Source organism: Coniophora puteana (genome assembly GCF_000271625.1).
Source record: "Coniophora puteana RWD-64-598 SS2 unplaced genomic scaffold CONPUscaffold_8, whole genome shotgun sequence".
In the NCBI taxonomy this organism is placed as follows: Eukaryota; Fungi; Basidiomycota; class Agaricomycetes; order Boletales; family Coniophoraceae; genus Coniophora; species Coniophora puteana.
In genome coordinates, this window is record NW_006913060.1 from 1,297,878 (window position 1) to 1,324,256 (window position 26,379).

Sequence of the window (26,379 nt, forward strand, 5' to 3'; positions counted from 1 at the left end):
AAGGCGGAACGGTTATCGTGTTAACATCGCTACCAATTATAACTAACTAATTAATAATTTTTATTAATTGTTTTTATTTTTAAAAAATGTTAGCCAATTAGCGAAACCACCGTTCATCGTTGGAAGGTTTGACCGTCCCAGCAACCATGCACCACGTGAAGACTGAGTTGCCGCAGACATTCGAGTGGGGCTAGGAAAATGAGATGTCGCGAGAGTAGTATTCCACAACATGTGTTGCAGAAATGCGACAGAACAACTTGCGAGTGCCTTCATCCTCACATCTAGGCGATCATTTGCGAAAAGGTAGAGAGAGGTGATGTAACACCTGCTAAACGCATACGTCACTTATGCAAAACGTCACTTATGCAAAGACCGTTCTTGTCATCCTGGGTCGTTGTCTCCAGTTCTTTTTCGGATTGACGAACCGCCAGGTATCCATCCGCAGGCTCATGCCGGAGGCCCTGCGACCAGCTGAGCTCTCACAGGCCACGGGCGTGATTGAATCGAGTGCATATTGAGGGGATAACACAACAGCGTATGTATGCGGGTACTCTATATAAATGCGAGAGAATTAGGGCAACAACAAAAATTACCCAACAAAAAATATTCCTCTGTCGGTACAACACCTCCCCCACGCTCAAGGGTAGCGCTTGCTAAAGTCCTCATGGAACTTGACCAGCTTGCCCACGTAGTCGTCGACGCCGGGACAGAGACACGTGAGCCTGTAATGCCACTCGCCCTCCTTCTGGCCGAACCCGCTGCCGGGAACGACACAGATCCCAGTCGCATCGAGCAGCTCGAGCGCGTACAGCGCATCGGGCGCCTTGCCCTTCGCTTCCGCCGCCTTGATCGCGCTGTCGCTCAACGAGATCCGCGGGAAGAGGTACAGCGCGCCGGGGGCGTCGACGCACGACACGCCCGGCAGCGCGTTCAGGCGCGCGGCCATCTTCCGTGTGCGCTCGCGGAGGTCGCCGTGGATGCTCTCCGTCTCGGCCTTGTAGAGCGCGTAGGACGGCTCGCCGGCGCGCGGCGGGCGCACGAGGCAGTCGATGCCGACCTGGCCCTGCACGGGCGGGCAGAGCCCCACGGACGCGATCTTGTACATGAGCGCTTTCACGTCCTCGGGCACGTTCGTGCACTCGAGGTAGCCGCCGCGCCTGCCGCACTCGCCCGCGACGCCCTTGCTGAGCGAGTGGAAGGAGACGAGGGGGGCGCGCGACTGGAGGTCGCGCACGACTTTTTTGAAGGAGACGAAGGGCGCGTGGGCCGGGCGGTGCAGGTTCGCCTGGTAGACTTCGTCGGCGAGGAGAACGAGGTCGTGCGCCTCGCAGAGCTGGACGATCTCGCGCATCGTGTCGGCGCTGAGGAGGGAGCCGGTGGGGTTGCCCGGGTTGATGACGACGAGCGCGCGGGGGCGGACGCCGTCGGTCGAGGCCTTTTGGAGGGCCTCGCGCAGGGCGGGGACGGATGTTTCCCAGTCGCGCGCCTCGTCGAGGTGGTAGGCGATGGGCGCGCCCGAGAGCGCGGCGAGCGTCGCTGTGTATAGGGGGTATTGGGGTATGGGGATGAGGATGCCGTCTTTGGGGTTCGTGATGAGGAGGGAGAGGAGGAGGGAGACGCCGGCGGAGGCGCCGGCGGTGAGGAAGATGTCGGACGGGTCGGACGGGTGGCCGTCGCGCTCTGTGGGATTGCGGTGTTAGTGGACTTGCGTTATTGCGCTCGCCACGCGGGAAAGTAAGAAAAGAGACGGACCAGCGATGAAGTCGGCGACGTGCTGTCGGATGAGCGGGACGCCCTGGCTGTGACTGTACGCGCCGATGCTGCCGATCTCCTCCTGCAGCTGCTTGGCGCGGGCCTTGACGTCCTCTGGGAACGCACCCGGTGCAAGCTCGGCGAGGGCGGGCCACTCCATGAGTGAGGCGATCTGGCGGACGAAGGTGAGCGGGGGCTGGTCGAGGCCCTTCTGCTGCGGGTTGCCAATGTTGCTCGAGATGACGCGGTCAAAGGGCAGCCCCTGTGCATGTTCTCCACCTTTCTGAAGAGCGACGCGGTGCTGCTCAGCCTTGATGGCGAGCTCGCCGCGGACGGCGTACTCGACGCTGCGGAGGGCGGGGTTGAGGGAGTCTGCGGTGAGAGGCATTCTGCGAGCGGCGGAGGAATGGAGGGATCGATAGGAAGAAGGGACTTTTAGGATGCGGAGAGATGAAGAGCGTGCAGAGGCCATCTTGATTACTGGGCCTTGTACTTCTATTGGCCAGCTGATACAGGTCGACGGGGGAAGGGAAGCAAATGTCCTCTCGCTTTATTATAGAAATTTAACGGCGGGCTTTTAGCCGGCCCTGGCCAATAGACAGCTATGCGGGTGGCCGTCTGCTGTGGTCAGCATGTTTTCACAGCGTATACAGCTCAGCAGACAGCTGCTCTCCTTGTGTCTCCCTCGTAACATACCACCACTCATTGGAACGCTGCATTCTCGCCATATGCCCGGCTTCCGATTCGTCGGGTACCGGTCCGCCTCGAGCCCCGATGAATTACCATCTTTAGACGCTAACGGCCGCACTTCGGCAAGCACCGCCCGCCAAAAATTCTGCCCTCTTGTCGATCACACCAGACAGGGACTCACGCATATACCCTTCGTCATCTTGCACGATGCCCGACGCCTTCTTCGCATCCTCAAAAACACGAAAACGAAAGCGCGTAGGCGCAGACTCTGCCCAAGGTAGCGCCAAAGTCGCTCTGCGCAAGTCCAAGGGCAAATTCTCCGGCCCTTCGTCTTCAAAGGCCAATGGTGTCTCCGGCAAGCTATCCAAACGGAAAAAAAACAAGATGAAGAACTGTCGAGTGATGATGAAGCTCAAGGCGCGGGTGCGATTGACGACCTCGATCTCACAAGGGATGACGAGCCCATGGATAGCGGGGACGAGCTTGAGGACGAGACGCCTGCCCAGAAACGGCTAAGACTTGCGAAGCTCTATCTCGACGGTGTCAGAGAAAATCTTGGTGCGTTCCGCCTCATCTATATCTCACTATTTGTCTAATAAATGCGTCCTTCTGTTTGTCATATGGTCCTGTGCGCTATGCCGTCGCATCTAATTCCTTCTCGTACACATGCCCTGCCTCCACACTCCAATCGCCTCTACGCTTGCCATATTGTTTACACCCTTTTTATCCTTTTGAATAGCTGGCGACGAGTTCGACGCCGCCGAGATTGACCGGGAACTCATCTCCTCCCGATTACGCGAAGATGTCCTCGAGCACAAGGGCAAGATGCACGTCTTCATCGCCGACTCGGTACGTATCCCTTTCTTTCCCTTTATTCTACAAATAACCTCTTCCCTCCACATCCCCATATTCCGTAACTAACACACTACGCCAGATTGACCTCACCTCACCTCCAATCCTACGCATCCGCCTCCCAAAACCCGTAACCGCCGCCGTCGCCACGCCCGACGCCCACACCCTCTTCGCCGCGTCTAAAGACGGGCACATCACCCGCTGGGACATATCCACCCCCACCCCGCACCGCGCCGCGACGTTCCACAAAACGCGCCCGGACCACTTCTCCTCTGCATCCTCCAGCTCGTCAAAATCCATGCCCCACTCCAAAGCCAACTCCAAAACCAAAGCCAAGGGCAAGGAGAAAGGCAAAGGCAAAGGCAACTCCGCCGCCGCCCAACATCTCCCAGGGCACACCGCCCCCGTCCTCGCGCTCGCTCTAAGCTCCGACGGCCGGCTGCTCGCGAGCGGCGGCGCGGACGGCGTCGTCGGCCTGTGGGACGCGCAGCGCGACGAGTGGGTACGCGCGCTGCGGGGCCACAGGGACGCGGTCGCGGGCGTGGCGTGGCGGTATGGTGCGCATACGCTGTTTAGCGCGAGCGCGGATCGGACGGTGAAGGTGTTTGATTGTACGCCGAGTGTGCTGGGGGCGTCGAAAGAGGACGACGGGGAGGGGAAGGAAGGCAAGGAGAAGGAGAAGGGCAAGGGGGGTGGGCAGTGGCAACAGCCGTTTATTACGGTGCACCCGCCCCCGCCTTCCTTGCTACCGCAGGTCAACGGGGCGTCGAGGGAGAAGGAGAGGGCAAAGCCGCCCGCGCTCGATCCGGCCCCGATGGGCTACATCGAGACGTTGTTCGGGCATCAGGACGCGATACTCGGCGTTGCGGCGCTGCGCAACGAGGCCGCCGTTACCGCCGGAGCGAGGGACCGCACCGTGCGCTTCTGGAAGATCGCGGAGGAGAGCCAGCTCGTGTTCCGTGGTGGCGGGGCTGGGAAGATCCGCGAAGCTATCGAGGGCGGGGGTGGGGAAGGCGATGAGGAGGAGGGCGAGTGGGGCGGTGTCGACGACGAGAGCGGGAAGAAGGAGAAAAAGAAGGAGAAGGGCAAGGAGCGGGAGCTGAGGTTCGTGGAGGGGAGTATGGAGTGCGTCGCGATGATCGACGAGGCGACGTTCATCAGTGGAGGCGATACGGGGTGCGTTTTTCTCTTCCTATTTTAACCGCTCACTCCGCTCTGTATATGCTAACGCGCGTTATCCCTTTTGTGTCCCGGCACACAGCTCGATCCACCTCTGGTCCACACAAAAAAAGAAGCCCGTCTTCACACAGCCCGTCGCGCACGGGTACGACCCCGCCCCGCTCCCGTCCTCCCCTTCCTCTCTCAACCCATCCCTCCCTTCGCACCCGCCAATATCCACCTCCACCCCCGCCCTTCCCGCAGAGGACGCGCAGCAGCCCCTCGGCCCGCCGCGCCCGCGGTGGATAACGGCGCTCGCTGCGCTGCGCTACGCGGACCTGTTCGCGTCCGCGTCGTGGGACGGCAGCGTGCGCCTGTGGCGCGTCGAGATGTCCGGGCAGCCCGGGGGGCGGAATACGGGCGCGAGGGCGTTTTATAGCGTGGGGAGGGTGGATGTGCCGGGGGTGGTGAACTCGTTGCAGCTGGTTGTGCCGAGTGGTGGTGGTGGGGTGTTGCCTTGGGCGGCGAGGCAGGCGGTGGCGGGTGGGGGTGAGGGCGTGAATGGGGTTGGTGAGGGCGGTGATGATGGGGATGAAGGCGAGGAAGGGATGCAGGTGGATGGGAAAGAGACGGCGGGCGGGAAGAAGGGAGGGAAGGACGAGGTCCCGGCAGCGCTGCTCGTAGCGGGTGTGGGGCGGGAGCACCGCATGGGCCGGTGGGTGAAGGTCACGGGCGGGGGCGCGGCGAACGGGGTGGTTGTCATTGCGCTGCATAAAAAATCGTAGTGCTAGTTGTTTGCATACTGACCAATATCCTCACTGTACTCGCTTCTGAGCCCTGCGTGTGGACGTGGCTGTTGATGCTCAGCCGCATTGACAGTCGAAACAATGGTTTGTCCGTGGTTTGTATTTCGGCTTTTAATCTTCTCATCTTTTATCCGACGTTTACTTGTAGAGTACGCGATTCTTAGAGCTCTTGGTTTGCAACGCCCGCTTGCGCTTAACGCTGTCCAAATGCGAACTCATGGTACCGACACCTCACCTTCAAGTACTGTATCACCTCCGGCCTTGCAATCACATTACACACACGTCTTTAGCTTCACCCGCCGATTCCTTTCCCTTCTCTTCCGTTCGGAACTAGACAGTACCATCATGCACCCCGATGAATTCACCTAAGTACCACAGGGCTAAGCCCCGGAGGGCGTCAAGCCGAGATTTTATAAAAAGGCGCAAACAAACCCTCATTAGTGATTGCCTACGGTAAAGTAAGAGACCTATGATGGCTGATATCAGACTATGTACGCGTACGTTATGATTTGGGCGTTCACCCGCTGTGAGAAACTGGAAAATATAAGTATCTCTTGATATGCCTCTGCATCCCTTTCCCTGCTTCCCGCCCCCGTCATTCTCCCTTGCTCCACAGACACCCTCAGCGGGAAGGCTCCAGTCCGAAGTTCATTAGGAGCCAGGTTTGGGTGCGTAGGCAATATAATGCTCGCGAACGTTTCTGCGATATGCGAGTTGTTCGGCGATCCTATCCTACTGCCTGATGCTATCCTCCACGGCTGCATCCTGGCCTAGATACCAAGCCTGGCCGATTTCCAGCGGCACGAAGGATTCGATGTCGGGTGCAATGCGAGCAAGCGTCCGTGCGGCAAGGTCGACGTCGTCGTCATCCTCGATCACAGAGTTGTAGACCTGCCAGTGGGTCAGCGGGGTATGGCATACGTGGCTGACGTCGGAGTCTTCATCATCCAGGTCTTCGGAGCTGGTCACGTCAACGGCGAGGGCAAGCATCTGAAACTTTGGACAGTGGAGAAGCAGCGAAGCGAGTCCACGGAGCGTGATATTGGTGTCCGTTACGTCTCCCATGTCGACGTATGGTGAGCGATTCCAGAGTAGGTTGAGGTGGGTAAGGTTCGGGAACGATCGCGCTAGCTGCTCGAGCATAGCGTCATCCCACGCGGGATGTGGGCATTCCTCCACCCTGAAACGTGTTAAGTTGTGGAAGCGAAATAACGGGCGGAGTGCGTCAAAGGGAAGCAGACCAGTGTTGTCCGAATGTGGGAACAAGATTTCTATGTCGCGGACGGCTGCACTAGTAGTAATGAGAGTCTTGGCTATGATGCCGATGGCCTCGGGGACGGCCGTGTCGGCGCCCACATCGTTGAACATCACTGATAAGCGATTGAGGCTTGTAAGATCTTGCAGGGTTTTCATCACCTGTATGACTTGAAGAGGTTGAGCTTGTATGTGAAGGTTACGGAGCGCAGGAAGCCTAATGGCGGCCCATGGAATGGTTGACGAGGTAGAGCGCAGAGATTTAGTGGGGATGCACCACTTGAGGCTTATGTCCGTTAACAACGAGAGCGATGCAAGTACCGACAGGATCTGTGGGACGGACACTGTGAAGTCGTCCTTGAGATCCAAATAAATTGACTCGAGCTTTTTCAGCCTGTATGCAATAACCTCAATAATCTCCAAGATTTCATCTTTGATACGACCGCAGAATGAAATATGGATGCTCTTGAGAAATGGGCATGTATCGGCCGCGATTGTCAAAACGGGCAACGTCTTCGACTCATGCCCGTGTAGATCAAGCGTAGTGAGTCGGGTTCCTAGAAGTAACCGCGGAAAAAGCACGACGTCGTGCAGCATGTACATGAAGTAGGGAAAGTGCCTGTCTCCAAGATGCAGATGCTGTATATTTGGTAGAAGGGAGGGGCCGCAGTAGCAGCTCACCGCGCTGAGCACGCCGACGTCCACAATCATGTGTGCAGAATACGTGTCTGAGCGCAAGACGCGAACACGGGGGAGATACTTCTGGAGAATGCGCCAATCGGATTTCCGCATAACACGACAGAAAGAATGTTTGTTATGAGATTGCTTCCCTCGGCCGTCTATCTGAGGCTGAAGAAGGTAGTCAGAGTCTTGAAAACGCCCTTGATATCCTAAAATAGGGCAACTCACCTCTTCAATGGTGATCTCCCATAGACTTTTGGGCATGCACATGAATACGCATGCGAGGCAGCCGAGCTCGTAGTACAGTGCATTGAGAGCCGGACCCTGAAGACTTTTGCAAGTCATTGCTAAGGCGATGAGGTCCGACTTATCGTCTTCATCTACCCACGAGCATATCGCCGAGGTAAGTTCTGGGATAGTTAGCCAGCGGTACATTGGGCACGGTTGGGGACCTGATGCGGGCCTGAATGCTAGCGAATTGTATCAACAAAGGCGTGATGGAGTGAGAGCGTTGCGCGTTGAGCACATGGAAAGAGGTATACAGAGATGATACTCACTCAAGGTGAAGTTTGAGACGACACAGTGGGTGACTTGAAACGCCTGTGCGCAGCTCTTTGAGAAAGTACTCCCGGAAAGCACTTGCTGTGATGAAGGGCGGACGCCAGAGGCTGCACACACGACGCGTTTTTCAACAAGTGAAACGCGTGACGGTGTTTCGGTTGTTTTCTTCAAGTTTACGTACTTTGGGGGCTTTCTCGATCACTAACCCTTCCAAGTTGTTAGTCCACGCGCTACCCCGAATCTGGAGGATTCGTTGATGGAGGTCTGAGATTTTGTTACTGCCAGCTGTTTTTTAGCCGCACCGTCCGAGCAAATACTCGAGACAGTATGAGTGAGATGTCAACGTTGGTCACCGGTCAAACAGAAGGATCGCGGAGCGTAACGCGTAAAGATCTGAATCTGAATTCGGTCTGAGTTTGAACTTCAATCGCAAGCGAAATTTCAAGCTGGCCTTTGCGCGCTCCTAACGCTCTCATTGGCCATGCCCATGTGGACAATTTACAGTCTACAAGTGCGTTACCAAAATACCTTCATAGAACCTCCGAAAAAGAGATAAGCTCACGCGAGCAAGGCTGTCAAGACTATTAGGACAGATGAACTTTAGTATTCATTGGAAAGTATGCACCCTCGTTTCGAAAAAGCACTCTACCCCACGATGCCGTCACGCTAACGCAACGTTACTGATAGAAACAGAAGGACGAATGGGATGCTCCCTTCATGCCGTGACATCTGCTGCAGTCTCCAGGAAGTTAGAGTCCCACCAGTTGTTCCAGCAGTGCTCAAGTTCGCCGGACGTGAAGTCGACGAAACGTCTGAAGAACTGTTTCTTGTTGACGGGATTGTACACCCCTGCTTCGTTCCGCCGCTTGAGGTTGTACGCGTACACGCCCTCCAATTTGTAGTTCGAATGGTGTCGCTCAGCAAGGCGGGAAAGGCACTTCTGGCGGGAGTTGTGGCCGAACGCGTTGCCAGCAAGATCGCAGTAGTCGTCCGCGTCCTTCGCGAAGTGCTCACAGGTGTCGAGGAAGCCCTTCTTCTCGACAAGCTCGAGCCAGTCTTGCTCAAAGGAGGCTACCTCCTCGTCGAACGCCTTATCAGTCGGAAGCGACTCTTCGTAGATCTTCATGAGGTCCTGGACCGGAGAACTGTCGTAGCCGGTCTTCATTCCGTCGGCCTTCATCGCGCTGAGAAGAACGAGTGTGCGGGATGCGGTGGCGGCCCAATTGGCGCTAGAAGCGAGATCGTGGGCGTCCGTCCACTGCATGCCCACCCTATATCCTTTGGCATCATCACCGCGGCCACCCAAGCCAGCGTCTGTGGCGTGAATGAGGGTTCCGTCGCTAGTTTGGAGGAACCTGCCCTTAGCATATTTGAGAACCCCCTCGGAGAACAACTTGACCTTCGCTTCATCCCCCTCGGTGGCCTCCATCGCTTTGCTTTTGATATCTTGTAAGAGGACGTCGGCATGGCTCGTGATTGTCTTTGACGCGAACATTGCATCGAAACGACGTCTCTTATTGCCACCCCCGTCTAACGTGATGTTGAGAGCAATCTTTGAGTGCTCATTATCATACTCGATGTCGCTGAATTCGCCTACGACGTGGGTGGCAACACCAAGAGAGAAAAGCTGGGCAATAAGGTCCTGCACGGCAACTGGCGAGGCTGAGAAGGATAAAATCAGCTCTTCCACATTGCGGAAGAACTCTCTATTTGACTGGTCCTTCACAAATCCGGGGTGGGTGACGTCAAACAGAGCGGAATGGCGCACCAGCCAGCCTTCACGGCCCTTGCGTGAAAGGGGGGCTCTGTCGACAAGCTTTGCATGAGCGTCATCGGGGATGTTCTCGAAGCCAAAGCCCTCGAATATTGCATGATATCCTGCACGAATGAGACCTATCTCCGTTACCTCGCCAATCCTATGTCGGGCTGTCTGAGTGCGGTAGGCTGCCATTCGCGCCGCAGTTGTCATCTTGCAGTTCAGAATGTTGATCTTCCGAGAGGGTGGTATGACGCTCGTACGCAGCGCTACTAATACATCTTCGAGAACAAAAGGGAACTAAAAGAACATTGACGACAACTTTCTGCTATAACGTACACAAAGGCGGATGAAGCATCCCGCCTACCAACCAATACCTGCCACCACTGTCGGTTGTGGTGAGGGGACGCCTCTCACGGGTGCGCAAACTTGAAGACTGCGCCCCAACACTTGTCAAGCTCATCGGACGTAAAGTCCACGAAGCGCCTGAGGTATTCGTCCCTGTCGACAGGATCAAACGGCCCAAACTCTTCGACCCGCTTGGTGTAGTGTGTTTCGACGCCATCGGCGTTCAGCTTAGAGAGCTCGGAGAGACGTTTCTGTCGGGAGTTGGGGTCAAAGGCGTCGCTAGCGTACTTCTGGTATTCTTCCGCGTCCTTGGCGAAGAACTGGCACGTATCGAGGAAACACTTCTTCTCAACGAGCTCGGACCAGGCGCCCTTGAAAGAGTCGATCTCAGCCCTGAACGCGTCGGCACCTGGGAGCGACTCGTTGTAGATGGCCATGAGGTCCTTGACGGGGGCCTTGCTACCAGTGACCTGCAATACACTGAGGAGGACGAGCAGGCGGGAGGCGCTGGCAGACCAGGTGGCACAGGAGGCGAGAGAGTTCGTGTCGGTCCACTGTAAGCCTACCCTCGAACGGGAGGCTGTGCCATCATCGTGCGTTATCTCCCTGGTGACGCCGTTGCCACCCGAGCCAGCGTCCGTGGCGTGAATGAAGGTATCGCCTACAGGAGTCTGAAGAAACCGGCCTTTGGTGTACTCGGGCACGCCGCCAGGGTAAACTGTTTTGACCTTGCCGTGAAGAGCCTTGAGGACCTCGTCGGCATCGTTGCTGAGGACTTTCGGTGCAAACATCGCGTCAAAGCGGAAATCCTTGAAGACCACCTTGTGACTCTCCCTGTCATATTTGATATCGCGGAAGTTGCCCTCGGAATGGGTTGCAACGCCGAGCACGAAGAGTTGTGCAATGATGTCGTGCACGGCAATTGGCGAGGATGAATAGGTTTGCTGCATCTCCTTCCAGTTCTCCAAGAAGCGGCTGTTGGACTTGGACTTCACGACATCAAAGCGGGTGATATCATAAGCAGCTGAGCGGCGCATCAACGCCCCCCCACGGCCCAAGCGAGTGAGGGGGGCCTTGGCGAGGAGACGCTTGTTGGCCTCCTCGGGATCTCTCTCAAAGCCGAAGCCTTCAAGGAGAGCATGGTAGCCCGCACGGATCAGACCGTTTTCCGTCGTCTTGCCCGCCGTATACTGGAGTGTCTGCTGGTGGTAGTCACTCATGCGCTCCTCAGCCGACAGTTTGCGGTGAACATGAGAAGGGGTGGTGCCGATCTCGTACGAGACGCTCTGGTAGAGGATGTCGCGAGCGAAGGAGACCCAATCGAAGTCCCTCTGCAAGAACATAGCGTGCGCCTGGTCCATGTTAATGAACGATTTATCGCCAGGCAGCTTCTTGCCGGGCCATGCACGAGTAGAGTGGTGGCGAGGGGGAGCGACCTTATTCGAACGGCTGATGAACGTGAACAGACCCTGATACTGCTTGGCCACATCTTCGTTGATCTGATAGCCGTCCTCGGTGATCTCGATTATCTGAGTGTACTGGAGAATGATGGGGATGGGGTCGTAGGCGGATAAGGAAATACCGGTGACGCCCAGCTTAGTACCCTTCTTGATAAGCTTTACCTCGTCGAGAAGTCCTTGCTCGGAGAGAAACTCGCCAACAGACTCTACGTTCTGAGTCTCGGAGAACGACTTGCGAATAACCGCCTCGTCAGTGATGGGGAGCGCCCATGTGGTGCCGTTGGCAAGGTGCACGAAGTCGAACTCCCAGACCTTGTCCGCATTGTCGCCATCGTGGCAGACCAACAGCTTAGGCTTGGTAGGGGAAGAGAAGTCGACGTTTTTGACAGTGTGATTATAGTAAAACTTGACTGAAATCTCTGGGACCTGCTTTTCCACAAACGCGAGGACCTCTTTGATGGAGAGCTGCTGTATCCGGCCAACGGTGCCACGAGTTGTGGAGGGACCGGAAAGGTCGAGATGACCGGATTTGAGGGACTGTACGAAGAGCTTGTACGCAGCGGAGTTTTCCTTGCGAAGCTTGTCCCGATGCTCGTCTGCAATGTCCTCCAGGAACTGACGAGCGACGCTGGATAGGTCACGGCCAGGAGTGATGATGGGCTGATACTCGGCGGGAGCCTTGTCCCACGTGGCACATGGAATAGGCCCGGGCATAGGGGTGTTGATGGTGGCGGCACAGTCGACCTGGAATGCATTGCCCGACCCCGCGTTGGCTTCGGGCTGCTTCTCGAAGACGACAAACTCTAGCTTCAAGCGTGAGCCGAGCTTCCTGAGATTTTCGCGCTCTGCCAGGACAGTGAGAACCACGCCCTTGAAGAGCATTGCGTTCCTGGGTCCGAAGCCAGAGAGGCCATGACGGACTGCAACTTCTGGGCGGTTAGCCTAGAGGTTTTTTTTGGCAGTATGGATGAGCGCATATTACTTGATAACGAGTTCTAACCTTCACTTACCATCTCTGCTGTGATCCAACTGCGATCTATATGACGAAGCAACGGTGAGTCATTGAACCAGACGCAAGCACAGCGGAATGCACCTTCAATGTATGACTACTGAGTAATGACGGCGTTATCACTGATTTCTCCGACGTCTGAATTCGACTGGACGGTACAACAACGATCACGAGCACTCAGAGAGTTTGGAAAAAGACGAACTGATACGGGGAGACGCTAGACCAGAGGTAGGGTCCTAAGGGATTCAGAGAAGCGCATATATAAGAATCGTATCGAGCAACGAAGACCCGGAGGTTCATATCACCGGGCTAAGATCTCAAACAACGATGTGACAGTGAGTTGGAAGCGACATATCTATATCATAAAGGGAAAGAATACTGTAGGAGGAACAATCGGAGGCGCTCGAATATACGTGAATACTACAGTATACGAGAACTTGAGAAGCGGCCGGAGCAATTAAAACGCGGAGTCGAAGTCAAGGAATCTTAAGTGACGTGCGTGGAAGCTTTCAGTGCAAGGAAGCCGATCGTGGCTGAGAGGGTCGTCAATCTGGTGATCAGATTTACACGCGGCTCTCTCATCATTCAAGACGTCCGTCACGTCGTAGTCGTAGTACCGCACCATCCCATTACTGTTATAGCACCTCTGTACATGTATCTGTTTTGCTACCTCCACCTCGTGGTCGGGCAGGCCACCAAAATGCTATCCATGAATACTGCTAGCAACAAGCTTCGCATTTGTCCTCAGGGAATCATGAACTTCTCTCCGTTCTGACAGTACGTGGAGATGTGTCTCGATTTTGGTTGCTCCGTAGATTCGTGGCGGCCCTTCTTTCTATTATGCCTTGTGCAGCCCTACGCTATTCCTAATTGCTTTCGGCAGCCCGCTGTTTTCACCTCGACGGTCAGATCTTCTCCGCCACCGGAAGCTTTACACATTTGATTACTCGTATATTTACTCGTATATTCAAAATTATGCCCGGCTTGGCATTGTACATGTTTGGCTCTGTGGCTGTGGCATGTCGGAAAAATCCCAGGAATATGGCCATATAATTGAAATGTATTGAAATCGCCTCATAATGAACAAATAATGAATCAAGAATTAAAATACATCTCAATGGGATCCTTTGGTCATCGTGATAGCTATTTTAAAGTGATTGCCATGGAGTTGAGAACCAATTGAGAACATCCTTATGATGGAAAACAGCCACGTCCAATGGAGTTTCAATGTTCGCGTCGCTTTACAACGGGGATTGCAAACCTATCTAAATAGGAAACCATTTCAAACCCCATTTGGTTTTTTCCGACAGTCATATCTCGCGTCAGTGCTCGGTATTTGTATACGATGTAGGGCTCTGGACTGCACGGCAGATATCCACGGGCACTGTCTACTCGTGTTCGAGTTTTCCTTTCCAGTCAGGCGTGGCTGTCAAAGTATTGCACCACATCAGTGGCAAATGGCACTCCGGATCAATTGCAGTAAGTGCGACAGGATCTTGACGGCCAATTCCCCAAACACACTAACGGTCATCCTGCAAGAGCTATCATCCCAGCAGATCCGACCGTCCAACGCACTTATCAGAGAACCTGCAATATGAGCTGGGCCAACCCGGCCCCGAGCGTGCGACAGGTGTTTCAGTCAACCTGCAATACGAGTCATCTGTCCCAGTCCCGAGCGTCTGACAGCCCTATCAGTCAGCCTGCAAAACAAGGCGCCCTCGCTGTCCCGAGCGTCCCACAGGCTTTTCAGTGAACCTGCAACACGTGTCACACTATCCCGACCGTCTGATGGGCTTGTCAGTGAGCCTGCAATACGAACCGTCCGTCCTTATCCTGAGCGTCTGACAGCCCTATCAGTCAACCTGCAAAACAAGGTGCCCTCGCTGTCCCGAGCGTCCAACAAGCTTCTCAGTGAACCTGCAACACGTATCACGCTATCCCCCGTCTGATGGGCTTGTCAGTGAGCCTGCAATACGAACCGTCCATCCTTATCCTGAGCGTCTGACAGCCCTATCAGTCAACCTGCAATACAAGGTGCCCTCACTATCCCGAGCGTCCGACAGGCTCCTCAGTCGACCTGCAATACATGTCACGCTATACCGTCCGATGGGCTTGTCAGAGAACCTGCAATACAAGGCGCCCTCACTATCCTGAGCGTCCCACAGCCCTGTCAGGCGACCTGCAATACATATTACTCTCCCTATCCTGAGCGTCCGATAGGCTTGTCAGATGACCTGCAATACACCGCCTCTCTCTAATAGAACCGTCCCATATTCCTATCGGTTGGCGTGCAATACCGGTCGTCTGTCCGAATTCCTTGTGAGTCATCCTGCAAACACATTTCGTTCCTATCTCGACAGCACAGCGCCTGTCACCCAACCTGCAATATGCTCTGTCTGCGGCTATGCCCGTCCGATCGACCTGTTGGTCGACATGCAATACGTGCCGTCTTCACATCCCGACCGTATGAACCGCCAATCAGTGAACCTGCAATATGTGCCGTTACTCCCGGGCCCTGACTCGGTCGTCCAGGCTGGCTTATCGGTCGGGCTGCAATATACTTCGCTTGTGGCTATACCAATCGATTTCTCGTCCTATCAGTCGACCTGCAATATGTCCCCCCGGTACTGACCGCGCGATCTTGGTGCGATCTGCCTGTCAGTCAGCCTGCAATATTTGTTGTACCACCTCAACCGTCCCATCCGCCTGCCGGTCCTCATGCAATATGTTATGCCTGCGCATATGTTGCTCCTCGGGTTTGACAATAACACCTTATCAGGAAACTTGCAAAGTACTCCGGCTACGGCTTTCTCGGCCGTCTACTAATCTTGGCAGTAGACCTGCAAAATACTCCGACCGCGGCTGTCGGGGCCGGCGGAGTGACCCGCCAGTAGATCTGCAAAACGCGCATCGCCTTTTAGGATGCCGGGACTTAGTCGCAAGGCAGCCAGCTCATGACGTCATTGATATTCGGCCCCGAACACCTGATTTCGGAGTCAATTCGGTACCTTCGTCACTAACCTCGGCACTAATAGTGGGACATAACCCAAAATTTCCGACTAAGTCTTGATCTCCAAGTCTTGTTGTGCTTACTATATAGCTTTTCCTAACGTACTCGACGGCGTTCGGTACAACATAGACTAAGTATGATTTCTCCCATTCCAATACACAGGCTAAAACATTGTCCTTACATGCAAGCAACCCAAGTTGTAGCAAAGCGTTCACGAAGTGATCGCTGAAGTCTTGCTTGCTTAGCCGCGTACGCTCTGGAGCCCTCGTCGATGGTAGAGTCTTCGCGCTGATCCCACCATACTGCCTGCCAGTCGAGATAAGCAAGGGTACGCCGCATTTCTTCTTTCAATAACATAGTCTCCTCCGTCCAGCGTAGTGCTCGTGCCCTTGCTTTGCACCACTCGACACGCAGACCTTTAAATGATAATAATAATAATGAGACTGCGTCGGAAATCCCAAAGGAAAGCAGAACGCAAATCTCACCGTCTACAAAGTCCTCGCCTTCCTCACCTAGCTCTCCCGAGCGCCAAATCCACGTCATTCGGCGGCGCCCCTCTGACTGAGTGCTCATGTGATCGACCATGGCACGGACATCTGAGTCTTCAAGTATCTTGAGATCCGCTGGCATCTTCTTCTCGGGCAGTCGTAGCAGGAGTGCCGTGAGCGCGCCGTACGCTATTGTGTATGTACCTTGTAGCGCTTTAAGACGATCTTGAGTCTTCTCGATCGTATCCTGAGCCTTGGTGTTGAGGCCTTGTCCGCGGATGAACCTGTCCTTATACTTGTACAGGTAGGAGCGAAGCTGGAGGGTGCGGCGAAGTCCGGCGAGAGCGTCGTAGGCCTGCCCGACACGTAGCTCAAACTCGATGGTCAACAGTCTATCGGGGCAAGGGCTATCCGATGGTAATTGAGATGGCAGCCAGAGTTTGAGGTCTTCGGGTTGATCGTTTGGACCCGGCGAGCGAACGACGGCTCGCAAAGGGCCTACACTAGGCATGTAGTAGACCTGCACGCGCGCCCAATTTTCGACCTTACGACGAAGGATGGTCGTACGATGCTGAACAGCTGCCTTTGCCGTGTCCGTAGCGTGCGCGCCCAGGCGGCTCCGGTCCACGCGGAGTCGGCGCTGTTGGTCCTGCAGGTCGATGGCGGTCGAGATGAGCGCGCTCGGCGTCATGTCGTTCTCCAAGCCTTCCACTGGCAACGCGCTCTCGGATGCATCCTCTTCCGCTAGTCTTAGTCGGACCTCGGCCATTGTAACGTCTGCGCCAATGAAATTATGTCAGTGTTTTCGAGACGAGTGGGATAATGCGATCACTCACCCTTCGACTGGCTTTCAAAGGGGTTCGTGTTCGCATCAGGGTCTCTTTCCCAAAGGGCCACCTCTTTCCTCCAAAGTAACAGGGTGGACGATGGTATCGCGCTCTCGAAGGCCTTAAGGTCGAAGGTGTGCACTTTACTCTCCTTTTCCGCCTCTTCATATCGCCGGAGGAATAGCGCGCCCAGCCCAATCAACTTCTTCCAGTTCCAGTCGCCAAAGAAGTCATCGAGCGTATCAAGGCGATGTCCGGGGCCCATCTCCTTTGTGCTACCGGCGACTGGGTCGATATTCGCCCAACCCCTTTCGGGAGCCTCTCCATCCGTGCGACCGACGCCAGGCATATAATTGAAGGAAAAGCGAGTCTGGCATCGAGCGACATGGGCAGGAAGATGGAATTTTGGGACGAAAAAGCGAAGGAATTTCGTGAATTGGTCAAAGGAAATGTCAGACGGAAGCGCGGCGATGCGTTCCCGGAGATTTTTACACCACTGACAAGCGATGTCGTACGAGATGTTGATGTCCTTTACACGCAGAAAACGAAGGGCTGAGAAAACAATGTAATCCATGTTCGCATATCTGTTCTAACGTCAGAGCGAGCACATGAGCCAACAAGACCGACGACATACCGTTCCCAGAACTGTAAGTCAGCCACCCCGCACGGCAGCTTCATGCCGTGCCGAGCGCAATCAATTGTCCCTACTCCGGTAGTCGCAAGTCCACCCGTCCACTTGGATGCGGCCATGTTGACCGCTTTATGACTTGAGCACGAGCTGCGCTAAAATTGAACATTAGATGGCATCCGGGTAAGGGATAAATCAATTGATATACTCACGTCTTGACGCGCGCCCGCTTTTGTTGCCAGATAATCCTTATATGGCTTCTCCCTCACAAAGTAACTTAACCCGCATCCTAAAGATGGATCGGAGTCGGCGTTAGACACGTTTTTGCGCTTGAGCCGAAAGTTTGCGTCCACGCCGACAAAAAGGGAGTAAAGCCAGCTATGTCCTACGTCAGTCTTGATACTACTGCGGCCATCACTGCCCACTAACCGGTTATCCTTGGCCTTTTCCCAACCGTCGGGTAGGTTGCGGCCAGGTTGTGGGCACGCAGGGCAACGAATGGCACACGATCCATCGGGGAGATCGTCGAGTGGGAGTGACTGGTGGCCCATCCCAGAACGCTTGAGCATTTTGAGATGGCGCCACTCCCTCATCATTCGGAGGAATTGGTCGTACCGGTCCTGCCCCGGGCCGTGAGATTAGAGCAAAGCGAGCGCGACCAAACACGTACCTTTTGAGAAGTAAGTCTTGAATTATCAGTACGTCGAGCCAAGGAGTTGTAAAATTCATATGCCGAGGCTTTCGACTCGCACGCCAGGAGGTGGTACTGCTCCAAGACACGGAATGTCGCAGCTGACTTGGGCTTGCGGGTGGTAGCGGGAAACCAGGACGCTCGAAGGAGCTGTTGGTACCGGGTTATCATCTTCGTACATCTACAATACCAGACGCAGACGTTGTGGATGCCAGAAACATCGATGACCGTGAAGTCGTTTTTCTTGGTTTTCTTGGGGTTGAGGCACGCTTCGCCCGGAGGGTGATTAAGCTGGATGACAAGTCCGATGTCCTTCAAAGAGGTGCGTTCGAAGAACTTTCCATTCCACGACTGTCGTGGATTTGTTAGTCAGTTGTTCAGTGTCCTTGAGACTCAAACTCACCTCCACCCGATGCAAAGGAGACTCCGTATGTTTCTCTACCATACACGCCTGGCAATACATAAGCCCACCAAAGCAGTCTCTACACCGATACTTAGGTGTGGCAGTTCGGCAGTGGCGACACGTCGAATCCTCAGTGCAATCGCTGCGACCGTCCCCTCTCAACAGCTCATCCAGGAACACTTGCCGTTCCTCCATCCACTCGAGCAAAGGGTGGTCCTAGGCGAGATATAAGTCATGCTTGAGAATGGCGACAAGCGCCGTACGCACCCCTGCTGTTCGCTTCCGTTTGGGACGAGGCTCCATCTCGTCCTCGTCCTCGGAATCCGAGTCCGAGTCCGCGTGCGTGTCCGCGTCCGCGTGCGGAAGCGATGTTGCATCCACCTGCATGTCCCAATCGCTGTTGTCATCCTGGTTTGGGTTGCTGTTGTTGTCTGCGGGGTTCATCGTGGCTGGCGTGGAACTGCTGCCACCTTGGGGGGCTCGGATCGTGGATCGTTTGGTGATAACGGCTGATCCTCCCCCTGGAAGCTGAGTCGAGGTTATTGTCTGGAGCGAAGCGACTCGGGGCTCGTTCGCGGGCTGAGCCTGCTTGGCTTGTCGGAAACCCGATCGCTGCATCATCTGACGCATCTTCTTTTCCTGGTAGAGTTTGAATGCCTTGTTGGCTACAAACCCATGAGAAAAGAACACCACTAGGAGAGGGAGACTCACAGGAGCCGCCATGGAGCCGCATGCATAGCTGAATAGTTGACATAGGGCCAATGCCGAGCTCTTCGAGTGTCAAGGAAAGGACTTGGATGCTCCGCCCACCATGCGATAGGAAGATGTCATCGTAGACAGTAGGAGGTAAAACGCAGCGGTCCGCCGCAAGACACAAGAGGTCCTTTGCCACAGTGCGATGGGTAACCGCTGAATAACATATAAGCCAATGATCGGATCTCCACCACAGCAGCCACTCACTGAGGCATTGTGTTCGTAAATCCAGTCCACGCACAAAGACCGTAAACTGGCTGGCGGCATCGGGCGAGTTGTTCAGCATGTCGGCTTTCGTCTGTTGTGGCTTTCAAGTGTAGCAGTCGTAGGGGTAACAGAGCGACGGTCTCACCCTGATGAGACACGACTGAGGAACGAAGGATCAACGTCAACAGAGCAACAGAGTCGAACCCAGGCCACGTCGGCCGCATCACCGGCAAGGACAACGCAAGCCGAGTTCCCGGTGAAGCTTGAAGATTGAAAGAGCCACGTCACTGGTGCCCCTCCCCAAGGCTATGTCCACCAGATCTCCGATATTCCAGCGCATCGCATGGCTAACGCTACCACCTACTCGGATACAGTCTTACTAGATGCAGACATCCAGCCGACACAGTGGTCCCGGTCAGGTACCAATGGGGCTCTGACCCCATTTGACCTAAAAGGCGGCCAGTGCCGGACTGGACTCCGCCATCTCATCTTATTCTTTGTCTCTCCCCATGCACGTACTACCCACCAAGCCTGATCCCTCCATGCTGAAACCTGTCACGGTGGACGACGATGTCGATAGTGAGCCGTCCTTAATCCATCATCTCCCGCATACTAACGAGGTTGTTAGATCTTGTTGCCCTCATTCGCGGATGGGGGATCTCTGACCACGCCAGGCAGCAACTTGTGTTTCGTCTGGCGAGAGCGAGCTGGTGGGATGAGGGAAGAGAGGCAATCACGCCGACAGATATTTCAGATTCGGAGGATGGGTTCTCTGAAGCCGCTCACCGTACGTCTATTCCTATGTGCGCGAGTGGCTCATCTTCACCTCATATTACCCATATCAGCCACGGATGGCGGGATCCGCCTCCATCCCATTACCCTCCCAGCCGTCTCCCAGCAGGGGCAGGGCAGCGCGGAGGCTACTATCCCTGGGGAGTCTCGGAATGCGACGGCCTCACCTGGGTCTGCAAGCGGCACCATCACCCCCTCTCCAGCTCTCACATCAGGCGAATCGAATTCTAGTCCTCACGCCGTAGCCAACAATTTGCCAGCCTCGGTCGTCTCCTTGTCCTCCACGGTATCCGGCCACCATCAGATCACATACCAAGATGTTACGTTCTGGGTGCCCGATGACGGCGTTGATGGACCATTCTATCTGGTGACACGCGGTAGGCGTGTTGGTATCTTCTCTTCCTGGTGAGCCATTGTCTTGGTATGCATATAGCGGGATCTAACTACGGCTTGGACAGGTCCCGCACATCGCCATATGTCACTAGTGTCTCCAGAGCGACCTTTCATCGCGTTAAGGAACTTGAACAAGGCATGCAGAGTGTCTTTGACGCTGTGGAGGACGGTCAATTGGTAGTGGTCTGAACGTACATGATAGGCTTTTTGTAGTCGCGCTTTTTGTAGTCGCCCAATGAATCATATGCTTTACCTTTTCAAAGCTATTTGCGAGCGCGTCAGCATCGATTGGCCACTCAGAGTTCAAGTCCAGTCATTACAGCCATCGTCTTATATTAAGAGTAATTGCCCGTGTTATTGCACTAGTAGTTGTGAAAAAATATCCATCCAAAGACGTTGCCTATAGCATTAGATTCATTAATGTTATAGTAGTGTTAGTAGTAGGTAGCACTAGTAGTACGCATACAAGGCTCATATTTCTTCTGAAGTACCAGGCGGAGCTCTTCTACCGAGTCTGACTTTAGCTTGTGATGCATTATACCCCCTTATGATCCTATCCTTGTATAGGTTCACGGTGTTTTGTACTTTGTGAATTTCTCTCCAATGACTGAAATGAATCCAACGCGACTTGCACGTTAAGTCACATATGGCATCCTATATATGCACACAGACATAATTTGTCACCCTGCCTACCCCAACTTTATAGTCTAGTGCCTGATTTAAATCACATCCTCGGATTGTTCGTAAGTACTATTAATCTAGTTACACACGGTTTCTGCTTATTTTTTCTCGCATTACGGCTGCGCTCGTAGCTCTCTTCCATTTATCTCCAATGAAAGGTCGTGACCAACAGGATAGGGGTTACAGTTTACCATCTGTGACGCGCTGAGCGTAAGGGCGCCCGTTTCTCTTACTAGCCCACCATGCCGCCGGGTCGCCCTCCTCTATATTCGACACCGGAAGAACGTACCAATGCCGCTCGAGCGTCACGTTCTCGATGGTACCACCGGTAAGTTATGAAATCTATTGGCGGTCTCCCCGGGTAGCTCACGAAAGACAGGAACCGGGACAGCGAGCGTGCCAAAATGCGTACAAAATACAAAGAGTCGTGAGCAGCGTTAGGATCAATCTTTCTCTACTGGTGACTAAGCTCATAACCATGCCTCGAATGGCTGGTACAGCCGCACTCAATCGTCCCTATTACGCACGGAGGAGATGAAACGTGCGACAGAACGCGTTCAAAGACAGTTGTTACCCCGTAAACGGTGCGAGACGTACAGCGCTCAGATATGAACTTGTCAATACTGATGAATGATGCAATGGCAGTCACGATCTCACAAAAAGACATGCAAGCAAACAGACACCAAAAGCCTCGTACGTGTTGTGTAATACCATCCTCAGTTTCAGTCATTAACACTAGTGAGGCGGCAGACCAAGAACTATCCTTGATAACTTAGAGACAGAACTACTGGCCGCCTTTGACGGCTCGCCTCGAAAACATTTTGAGAAGTTTGCCCAAGATATATCGAGCTCAACCGAGGAGTCGCATCGGCAGGCCCTCATATCTGCGTTTTGTAGAGTCCAGGATGTCGCATGCGAAGTCAAGAACACCATTACTAGATTTTGCGCTGACGAGCTCAACTCCAGCCCCGATAATCCCGAGTTTCGGCGGGCCGACTGTCTCAGGCGTAAATCGCAGGATTTAGATCGCATGCAGGATGAGATGCTGCTTGCGATTTGGGAGCATGGGATGGGCCATTTTCGTGCGCTGCATGCGGAAGGGCGAATGGGTTACCAGAGGTCTAGACTAGAATGATTGTCACCGCTCGCGCTTGCAATCTAGGTGATTTTGGGTGTGCCGTGTCATCATTCTCTGTCTGCGGATACCCCGTAACAATCTGTCAGACAAACTTCAGTCTAGAACATCAGAATATCTTCTGATTTTCTAGACAGACACGCGCGTTCCTGCACCCACAAAGAGCCGCTACCCCTCCGTCGACACCAATAACCGAGGCTGCATGTGTGTCTGTTGGCAGTGCTGGATCGCTGCATATGGATATGTCTGGGTGAGCTGGATTCCATCGTGCCTGTTTGTCATCTAAGTCCAGCCGAGGGTACTTGTAACCGGTCGCCTGGATGCCTGACCAATATAGCCTTGTTCCTCGTGCATTTGTCCTCGGTTGATATGCCGAAGTATCAGCCCACAAAGTGAGTCATTCCTGTCGGACTTTACACAACTATTTGACTGCGTTTAACGTAGCGTGTTCCGATGGTGGACTTCGCTCGAGCAAGACCATTGGCTAAAATCAAGTTGGTCCTGCTGGAAGGATTTCGTCGGAATCGACGAGGAGGGTTACCTCAGGCAAATGTGCATCTACTGGGTCAACGAATGGCCTATCACGCCGGACAGTCCGCATGTGTACCTGAAGCCCAGGGCCGGATCCAAGCTGACTCGTCAGCAACTGCAGGAACGGCAGATGTGGCATCTTACCCGCGTGTGTAGCCCTCTTTCTTTGATCTCGCATAGATTAATCTGACACATTGTCTCGGTTAGGTTATTAGAAGATGGTTAGTTGATTTCGGCCGTTCGGAGGACCGGGTAGCGGTTTTGCGCGATCTATCGATGGTTGGGACTCCTAGACGGTTCCACCCTAAGCACATCCAAATGTACGATTAGGCTGTTGTTTGACTTAGGTTCGGGAGCGTCGATTTGTCTCATGCACGAAGTTGGACACGTCAGATCTGAATATCCTCTGGTGCATCTCGAGGTTCACTGCACGGCTTCGTTCCTGGTTAAAATAAGGTTACAGTGTGACATCATGAGGTCTAACGAGGCCTGTACGCTAGCTTGGCCGAGATATCGGGTCCAATCGGCTACAACTACGATCATCCCGAGTAGTGCCCGAGTCACTGGCCCGGCCAGCTTGCCGGCTACAATCGGTGACGAGCCTATCAGCCCCTGGCGTCGGGTGCGCCAAGGTGCGCCATCCATTCGTACTCCACGGTAAATCGTTTGTCTTTCAGACCTGACAGAGCTAATGAGGCCGCTGCAGGGAGGTCCGAGGATCCGGCGTGCTTATCCGATCAGATTCACAGCATCCATCTACGACTCCACGAACGAGGATGAAGGAGCGTTGGCTCTCAAGACATGGACAAGGAGAATCCGTGTACTTGTCGGTGGATACAGCGACTTGTGGTGAGTCTTTTCGCATGGATTTCGGAGGCTCATAGGCTGTACGTGACGCCGCTCCGAAAAGTCAAGACATCTCACTTGCCCATTTTTCAGCGACATATGAATCTGACGTGGACAATCAGATTCACCGAGTATACGGTACATTGCAGAAGCCTGTTCAGTTCTTGCGCATCGTACGACCTCCATGCCAGCCGTTCCACATGATCTCTCGACATCGCTTCGAGGAGTCCAGGTCAGCCCAGCGCACCTCTGCAAGAAAATTCTCTTGCCTGTTTAGCGACGGAGTGGTATTGCAGGTTCGTCCTTGGTATATAAGTCAGCGATTTCTGACTCTTGTCGGCATCGGCATCCTCCTCTCTTCGCCTGCTTACCAGTGGCCTTTACCCGCTCTCATATTTCGCTCACTACATCGGTTGGTGTCGCATCCTTATCTGCTTGTCATGCTTGCGTTGTCTAACTGTGATTCGCCATGTTAGATCTCCAATGGGCCAGGGAAAGGTGAAGGCTAACGGCCCACGTGCTTCTAAGAAGCCGAGGAGGCCCAAAACTCCCAAAAACAGCGTACGTCTCTCGGTTAGCGTTTGTTACTCAACGCAGTAGGACTGACGGCGTTTTCAGGCGGGGTTGACGTCGAAGCGGGGCAACTCTGGGTGGACGACCGACGAACAGAAAGCTTGGCTTACCGAGAGGCTCCCCGCGTTCTTGGAATGTGTCCCAAAGAAGAATTACGAGCACTTCTGGGCCGACATCTTTCGAGAGTGGTTCAAGAAGTTTCCTGAAACCGACCAGTCGTGGAAGGCGCTTGAAAACCGCCAGGAGGTACATTTCTGTTCTTGTTGAGCCATCTTCTCGGTTTCTGACCAGCAGAGTAGCAAGTCCAGCGTTGGTTCCGTTGGCACGGTCGCGGAGCGACTGCCAACGGGCGCTCCCTCGGGCTCAAGGCAACTGGCATCATCGACGACCTCTTCGAGCCTCGCACTCGCGTTAACAAGGACTGGGAGATCTACTCCAAGCTGTTCTACGATGAGCGCATTGCCCAGCACGTCGACGAGGAGCTCAAGAATTCCCCGGCGGAGAAGGCCATGAGGAAAGTCGACCTCGTCCAGAAGCATGCCATCGCGCTGCTGAGCCAGGAGACTCCCGACGTTATCGAGACCATCAGGGCATTCAAGGAGTCCCAGGCCATCGCGATCAACGCCCGCAAGAAGCAGAAAAAGGGGGAAGATATGACTCCGGAGGAACAGGCAGAGTGTGCGAGGATGTAAGTCGCCGCCTTGCTTGCAGATCTTCTACCTTCCCCTTTCCTCTTCGTTTCCCCAAGCCGTCCATTTTCTTTTGCTATATACAATGGTGGAAATGACTATAGTTTACGGTTGAATGAAATTGATTGTTCAAACGTTCGTTGGCTCATAAATGGACTTCGATAGGCATGTCATGAACCTGACAACGGCTATACGAGAGATCCTGACTCATTGCTCGCGCAAGACTATGGGTGGTTTGTCACGGGGCTGGGTGTTCTCGGTTCTGATTGGTGGAAATGATCCTATCTCCGGTGAACAGGTCGCTGGGTCGTACGTTTCCTCCATATAATAGACTGGTTGCAATTTATTGATCGGTCAATTCCTTCGGGTCTTTTGTTTGGTCACTCGCTGAAGGGTTCATGTTGGCTTATCTTCAGCCGGAAGAGAGTTCGGCTATGAGTCAGCAAGCTGGGATAAGATTGAGGAGGAGTTCAAGGAGTTTATTCAGACGGCCGATGGTAAGATGTTGCACGTCTGAAAATTTCGTCTTCTCATTAATTCCCCTAGGCCCGGCGTTCGCGGAGGTCGACGAGGGCGACGAGGGCGAAGTACAGGCTGACGGGCAAGGCAACGACAACGTTGAAGGCGCCGCGACCGTGAATGCGCCCGAAAAGACGGCCGAAAAACTTGAACAAGCCATTCAGGCGGCCGAAAAGTTAGGACAGATCCTCGAAGATGACAGCCTCCAAGTTCTTCAGGAAGATAAAGGCACGTTTATTGCTTTCAGCGCTCTACTATATAGCTCACTGCTCGTAGACGTGACTACAGACACTTCCGGAGGAGCCCTTTGTTCTGCAGAGGTCGGTGGGGGGAGCACCGAAAACAGTAAGTCTTCTTGTTTTGTCATCGCATATACGTGACTCACTTCCGCTTGACTTAACCATCTAGATTGCAAGGATGTTGCTGCCGATGCGGTCCCGGCTCAGGAACCCGCTCGTGCCTCCGCGCCGCAAGAGGCTGTTACGCACGCTTCTGCTCCTTGTACACCGTCCAAACGGTCCGTGGCCAAGCCCAACTCGGACGTCACTGGGCCAATCCAGGTGACACTCTCCCCCCGGCTGGCGCGAGCCGCCAGTGCAGCCACTCCAAGCCTCATTGCTGCGACATGGCCCTCCACCCCTCCGCGTCATCCGTCGGTGCCCCTCCCCGCACCTGCGCCCGAGCCGGTGCCCTCGTCCGAGCCTCTGTCAGACTCCACCCCTCCGCCTCGCTCGTCTACACCCCTCGCGCCAGCTGCAACCGTCCCGGAGCCCAGTTCTGACACCACCCCTCCGCATCATCTGTCTGTTCATCTCACAGTACCTGGGCCGAAGCCTGCGCCCGTGGCGGAGCCTAGTGCCGACGCCACCCTCCTGCGTAGCTCGTC

The 26,379-nt window shown here is 54.4% G+C and overlaps 7 protein-coding genes across 7 annotated transcripts; 2 read left to right on the forward strand and 5 right to left on the reverse strand.

Moving 5' to 3' along the window:
- Nucleotides 1-497: 497 nt before the first annotated feature.
- Nucleotides 498-2,160, reverse strand: CONPUDRAFT_83126 (transaminase). Its single transcript, XM_007772008.1, has 2 exons — nt 1,753-2,160; nt 498-1,680 (listed from the first exon to the last, which is right to left on the reverse strand). Exons 1-2 carry the CDS (start codon nt 2,138-2,140, stop codon nt 638-640), a joined length of 1,431 nt encoding a protein of 476 aa, XP_007770198.1. The 5' UTR covers nt 2,141-2,160; the 3' UTR covers nt 498-637.
- Nucleotides 2,161-2,645: 485 nt separating this feature from the next.
- Nucleotides 2,646-5,251, forward strand: CONPUDRAFT_138048 (WD40 repeat-like protein). The gene is made up of 5 exons (XM_007772009.1): nt 2,646-2,788; nt 2,827-3,000; nt 3,182-3,291; nt 3,377-4,470; nt 4,556-5,251. Exons 1-5 carry the CDS (start codon nt 2,650-2,652, stop codon nt 5,235-5,237), a joined length of 2,199 nt encoding a protein of 732 aa, XP_007770199.1. The 5' UTR covers nt 2,646-2,649; the 3' UTR covers nt 5,238-5,251.
- Nucleotides 5,252-5,741: 490 nt separating this feature from the next.
- Nucleotides 5,742-7,538, reverse strand: CONPUDRAFT_166555 (uncharacterized protein; the record flags this gene model as incomplete). Its single annotated transcript, XM_007772010.1, has 2 exons — nt 5,742-7,361; nt 7,422-7,538. The coding sequence occupies 2 exons, from the start codon at nt 7,536-7,538 to the stop codon at nt 5,991-5,993; spliced, it is 1,488 nt and encodes a 495-aa protein (XP_007770200.1). The 3' UTR covers nt 5,742-5,990.
- A 931-nt stretch (nt 7,539-8,469) lies between these two features.
- On the reverse strand, nt 8,470-9,723 carry CONPUDRAFT_155264 (uncharacterized protein; the record flags this gene model as incomplete). The annotated part of the gene is made up of 1 exon (XM_007772011.1): nt 8,470-9,723. The coding sequence occupies one exon, from the start codon at nt 9,721-9,723 to the stop codon at nt 8,470-8,472; it is 1,254 nt and encodes a 417-aa protein (XP_007770201.1).
- A 55-nt stretch (nt 9,724-9,778) lies between these two features.
- On the reverse strand, nt 9,779-12,657 carry CONPUDRAFT_166556 (uncharacterized protein). The gene is made up of 3 exons (XM_007772012.1): nt 12,412-12,657; nt 12,329-12,354; nt 9,779-12,260 (listed from the first exon to the last, which is right to left on the reverse strand). Exons 2-3 carry the CDS (start codon nt 12,329-12,331, stop codon nt 9,924-9,926), a joined length of 2,340 nt encoding a protein of 779 aa, XP_007770202.1. The 5' UTR covers nt 12,332-12,354; nt 12,412-12,657; the 3' UTR covers nt 9,779-9,923.
- A 2,857-nt stretch (nt 12,658-15,514) lies between these two features.
- Nucleotides 15,515-18,590, reverse strand: CONPUDRAFT_57971 (uncharacterized protein; the record flags this gene model as incomplete). Its single annotated transcript, XM_007771532.1, has 8 exons — nt 15,515-15,753; nt 15,823-16,602; nt 16,662-17,236; nt 17,287-17,435; nt 17,493-17,658; nt 17,710-17,900; nt 17,951-18,322; nt 18,375-18,590. Coding segments are annotated over 8 exons (2,688 nt in total), but the record flags the coding sequence as incomplete, so codon positions are not given.
- A 1,253-nt stretch (nt 18,591-19,843) lies between these two features.
- CONPUDRAFT_155267 (uncharacterized protein) lies at nt 19,844-20,708 on the forward strand (the record flags this gene model as incomplete). The annotated part of the gene is made up of 4 exons (XM_007772013.1): nt 19,844-19,913; nt 19,963-20,121; nt 20,180-20,531; nt 20,585-20,708. The coding sequence occupies 4 exons, from the start codon at nt 19,844-19,846 to the stop codon at nt 20,706-20,708; spliced, it is 705 nt and encodes a 234-aa protein (XP_007770203.1).
- Between the last annotated feature and the right edge of the window lie 5,671 nt (nt 20,709-26,379).

Coding starts and splice junctions, on each gene's coding strand:
- CONPUDRAFT_83126 (XM_007772008.1), bottom strand. CDS start 2,140: ATGCCTCTCACCGCAGACTCCCTCAACCCCGCCCTCCGCAGCGTCGAG. Junction 1,681..1,752: donor CGTCGCCGACTTCATCGCTG/GTCCGTCTCTTT, acceptor GCAATCCCACAG/AGCGCGACGGCCACCCGTCC.
- CONPUDRAFT_138048 (XM_007772009.1), top strand. CDS start 2,650: ATGCCCGACGCCTTCTTCGCATCCTCAAAAACACGAAAACGAAAGCGC. Junction 2,789..2,826: donor TTCGTCTTCAAAGGCCAATG/GTGTCTCCGGCA, acceptor AAAAAAAACAAG/ATGAAGAACTGTCGAGTGAT. Junction 3,292..3,376: donor ACGTCTTCATCGCCGACTCG/GTACGTATCCCT, acceptor ACACTACGCCAG/ATTGACCTCACCTCACCTCC.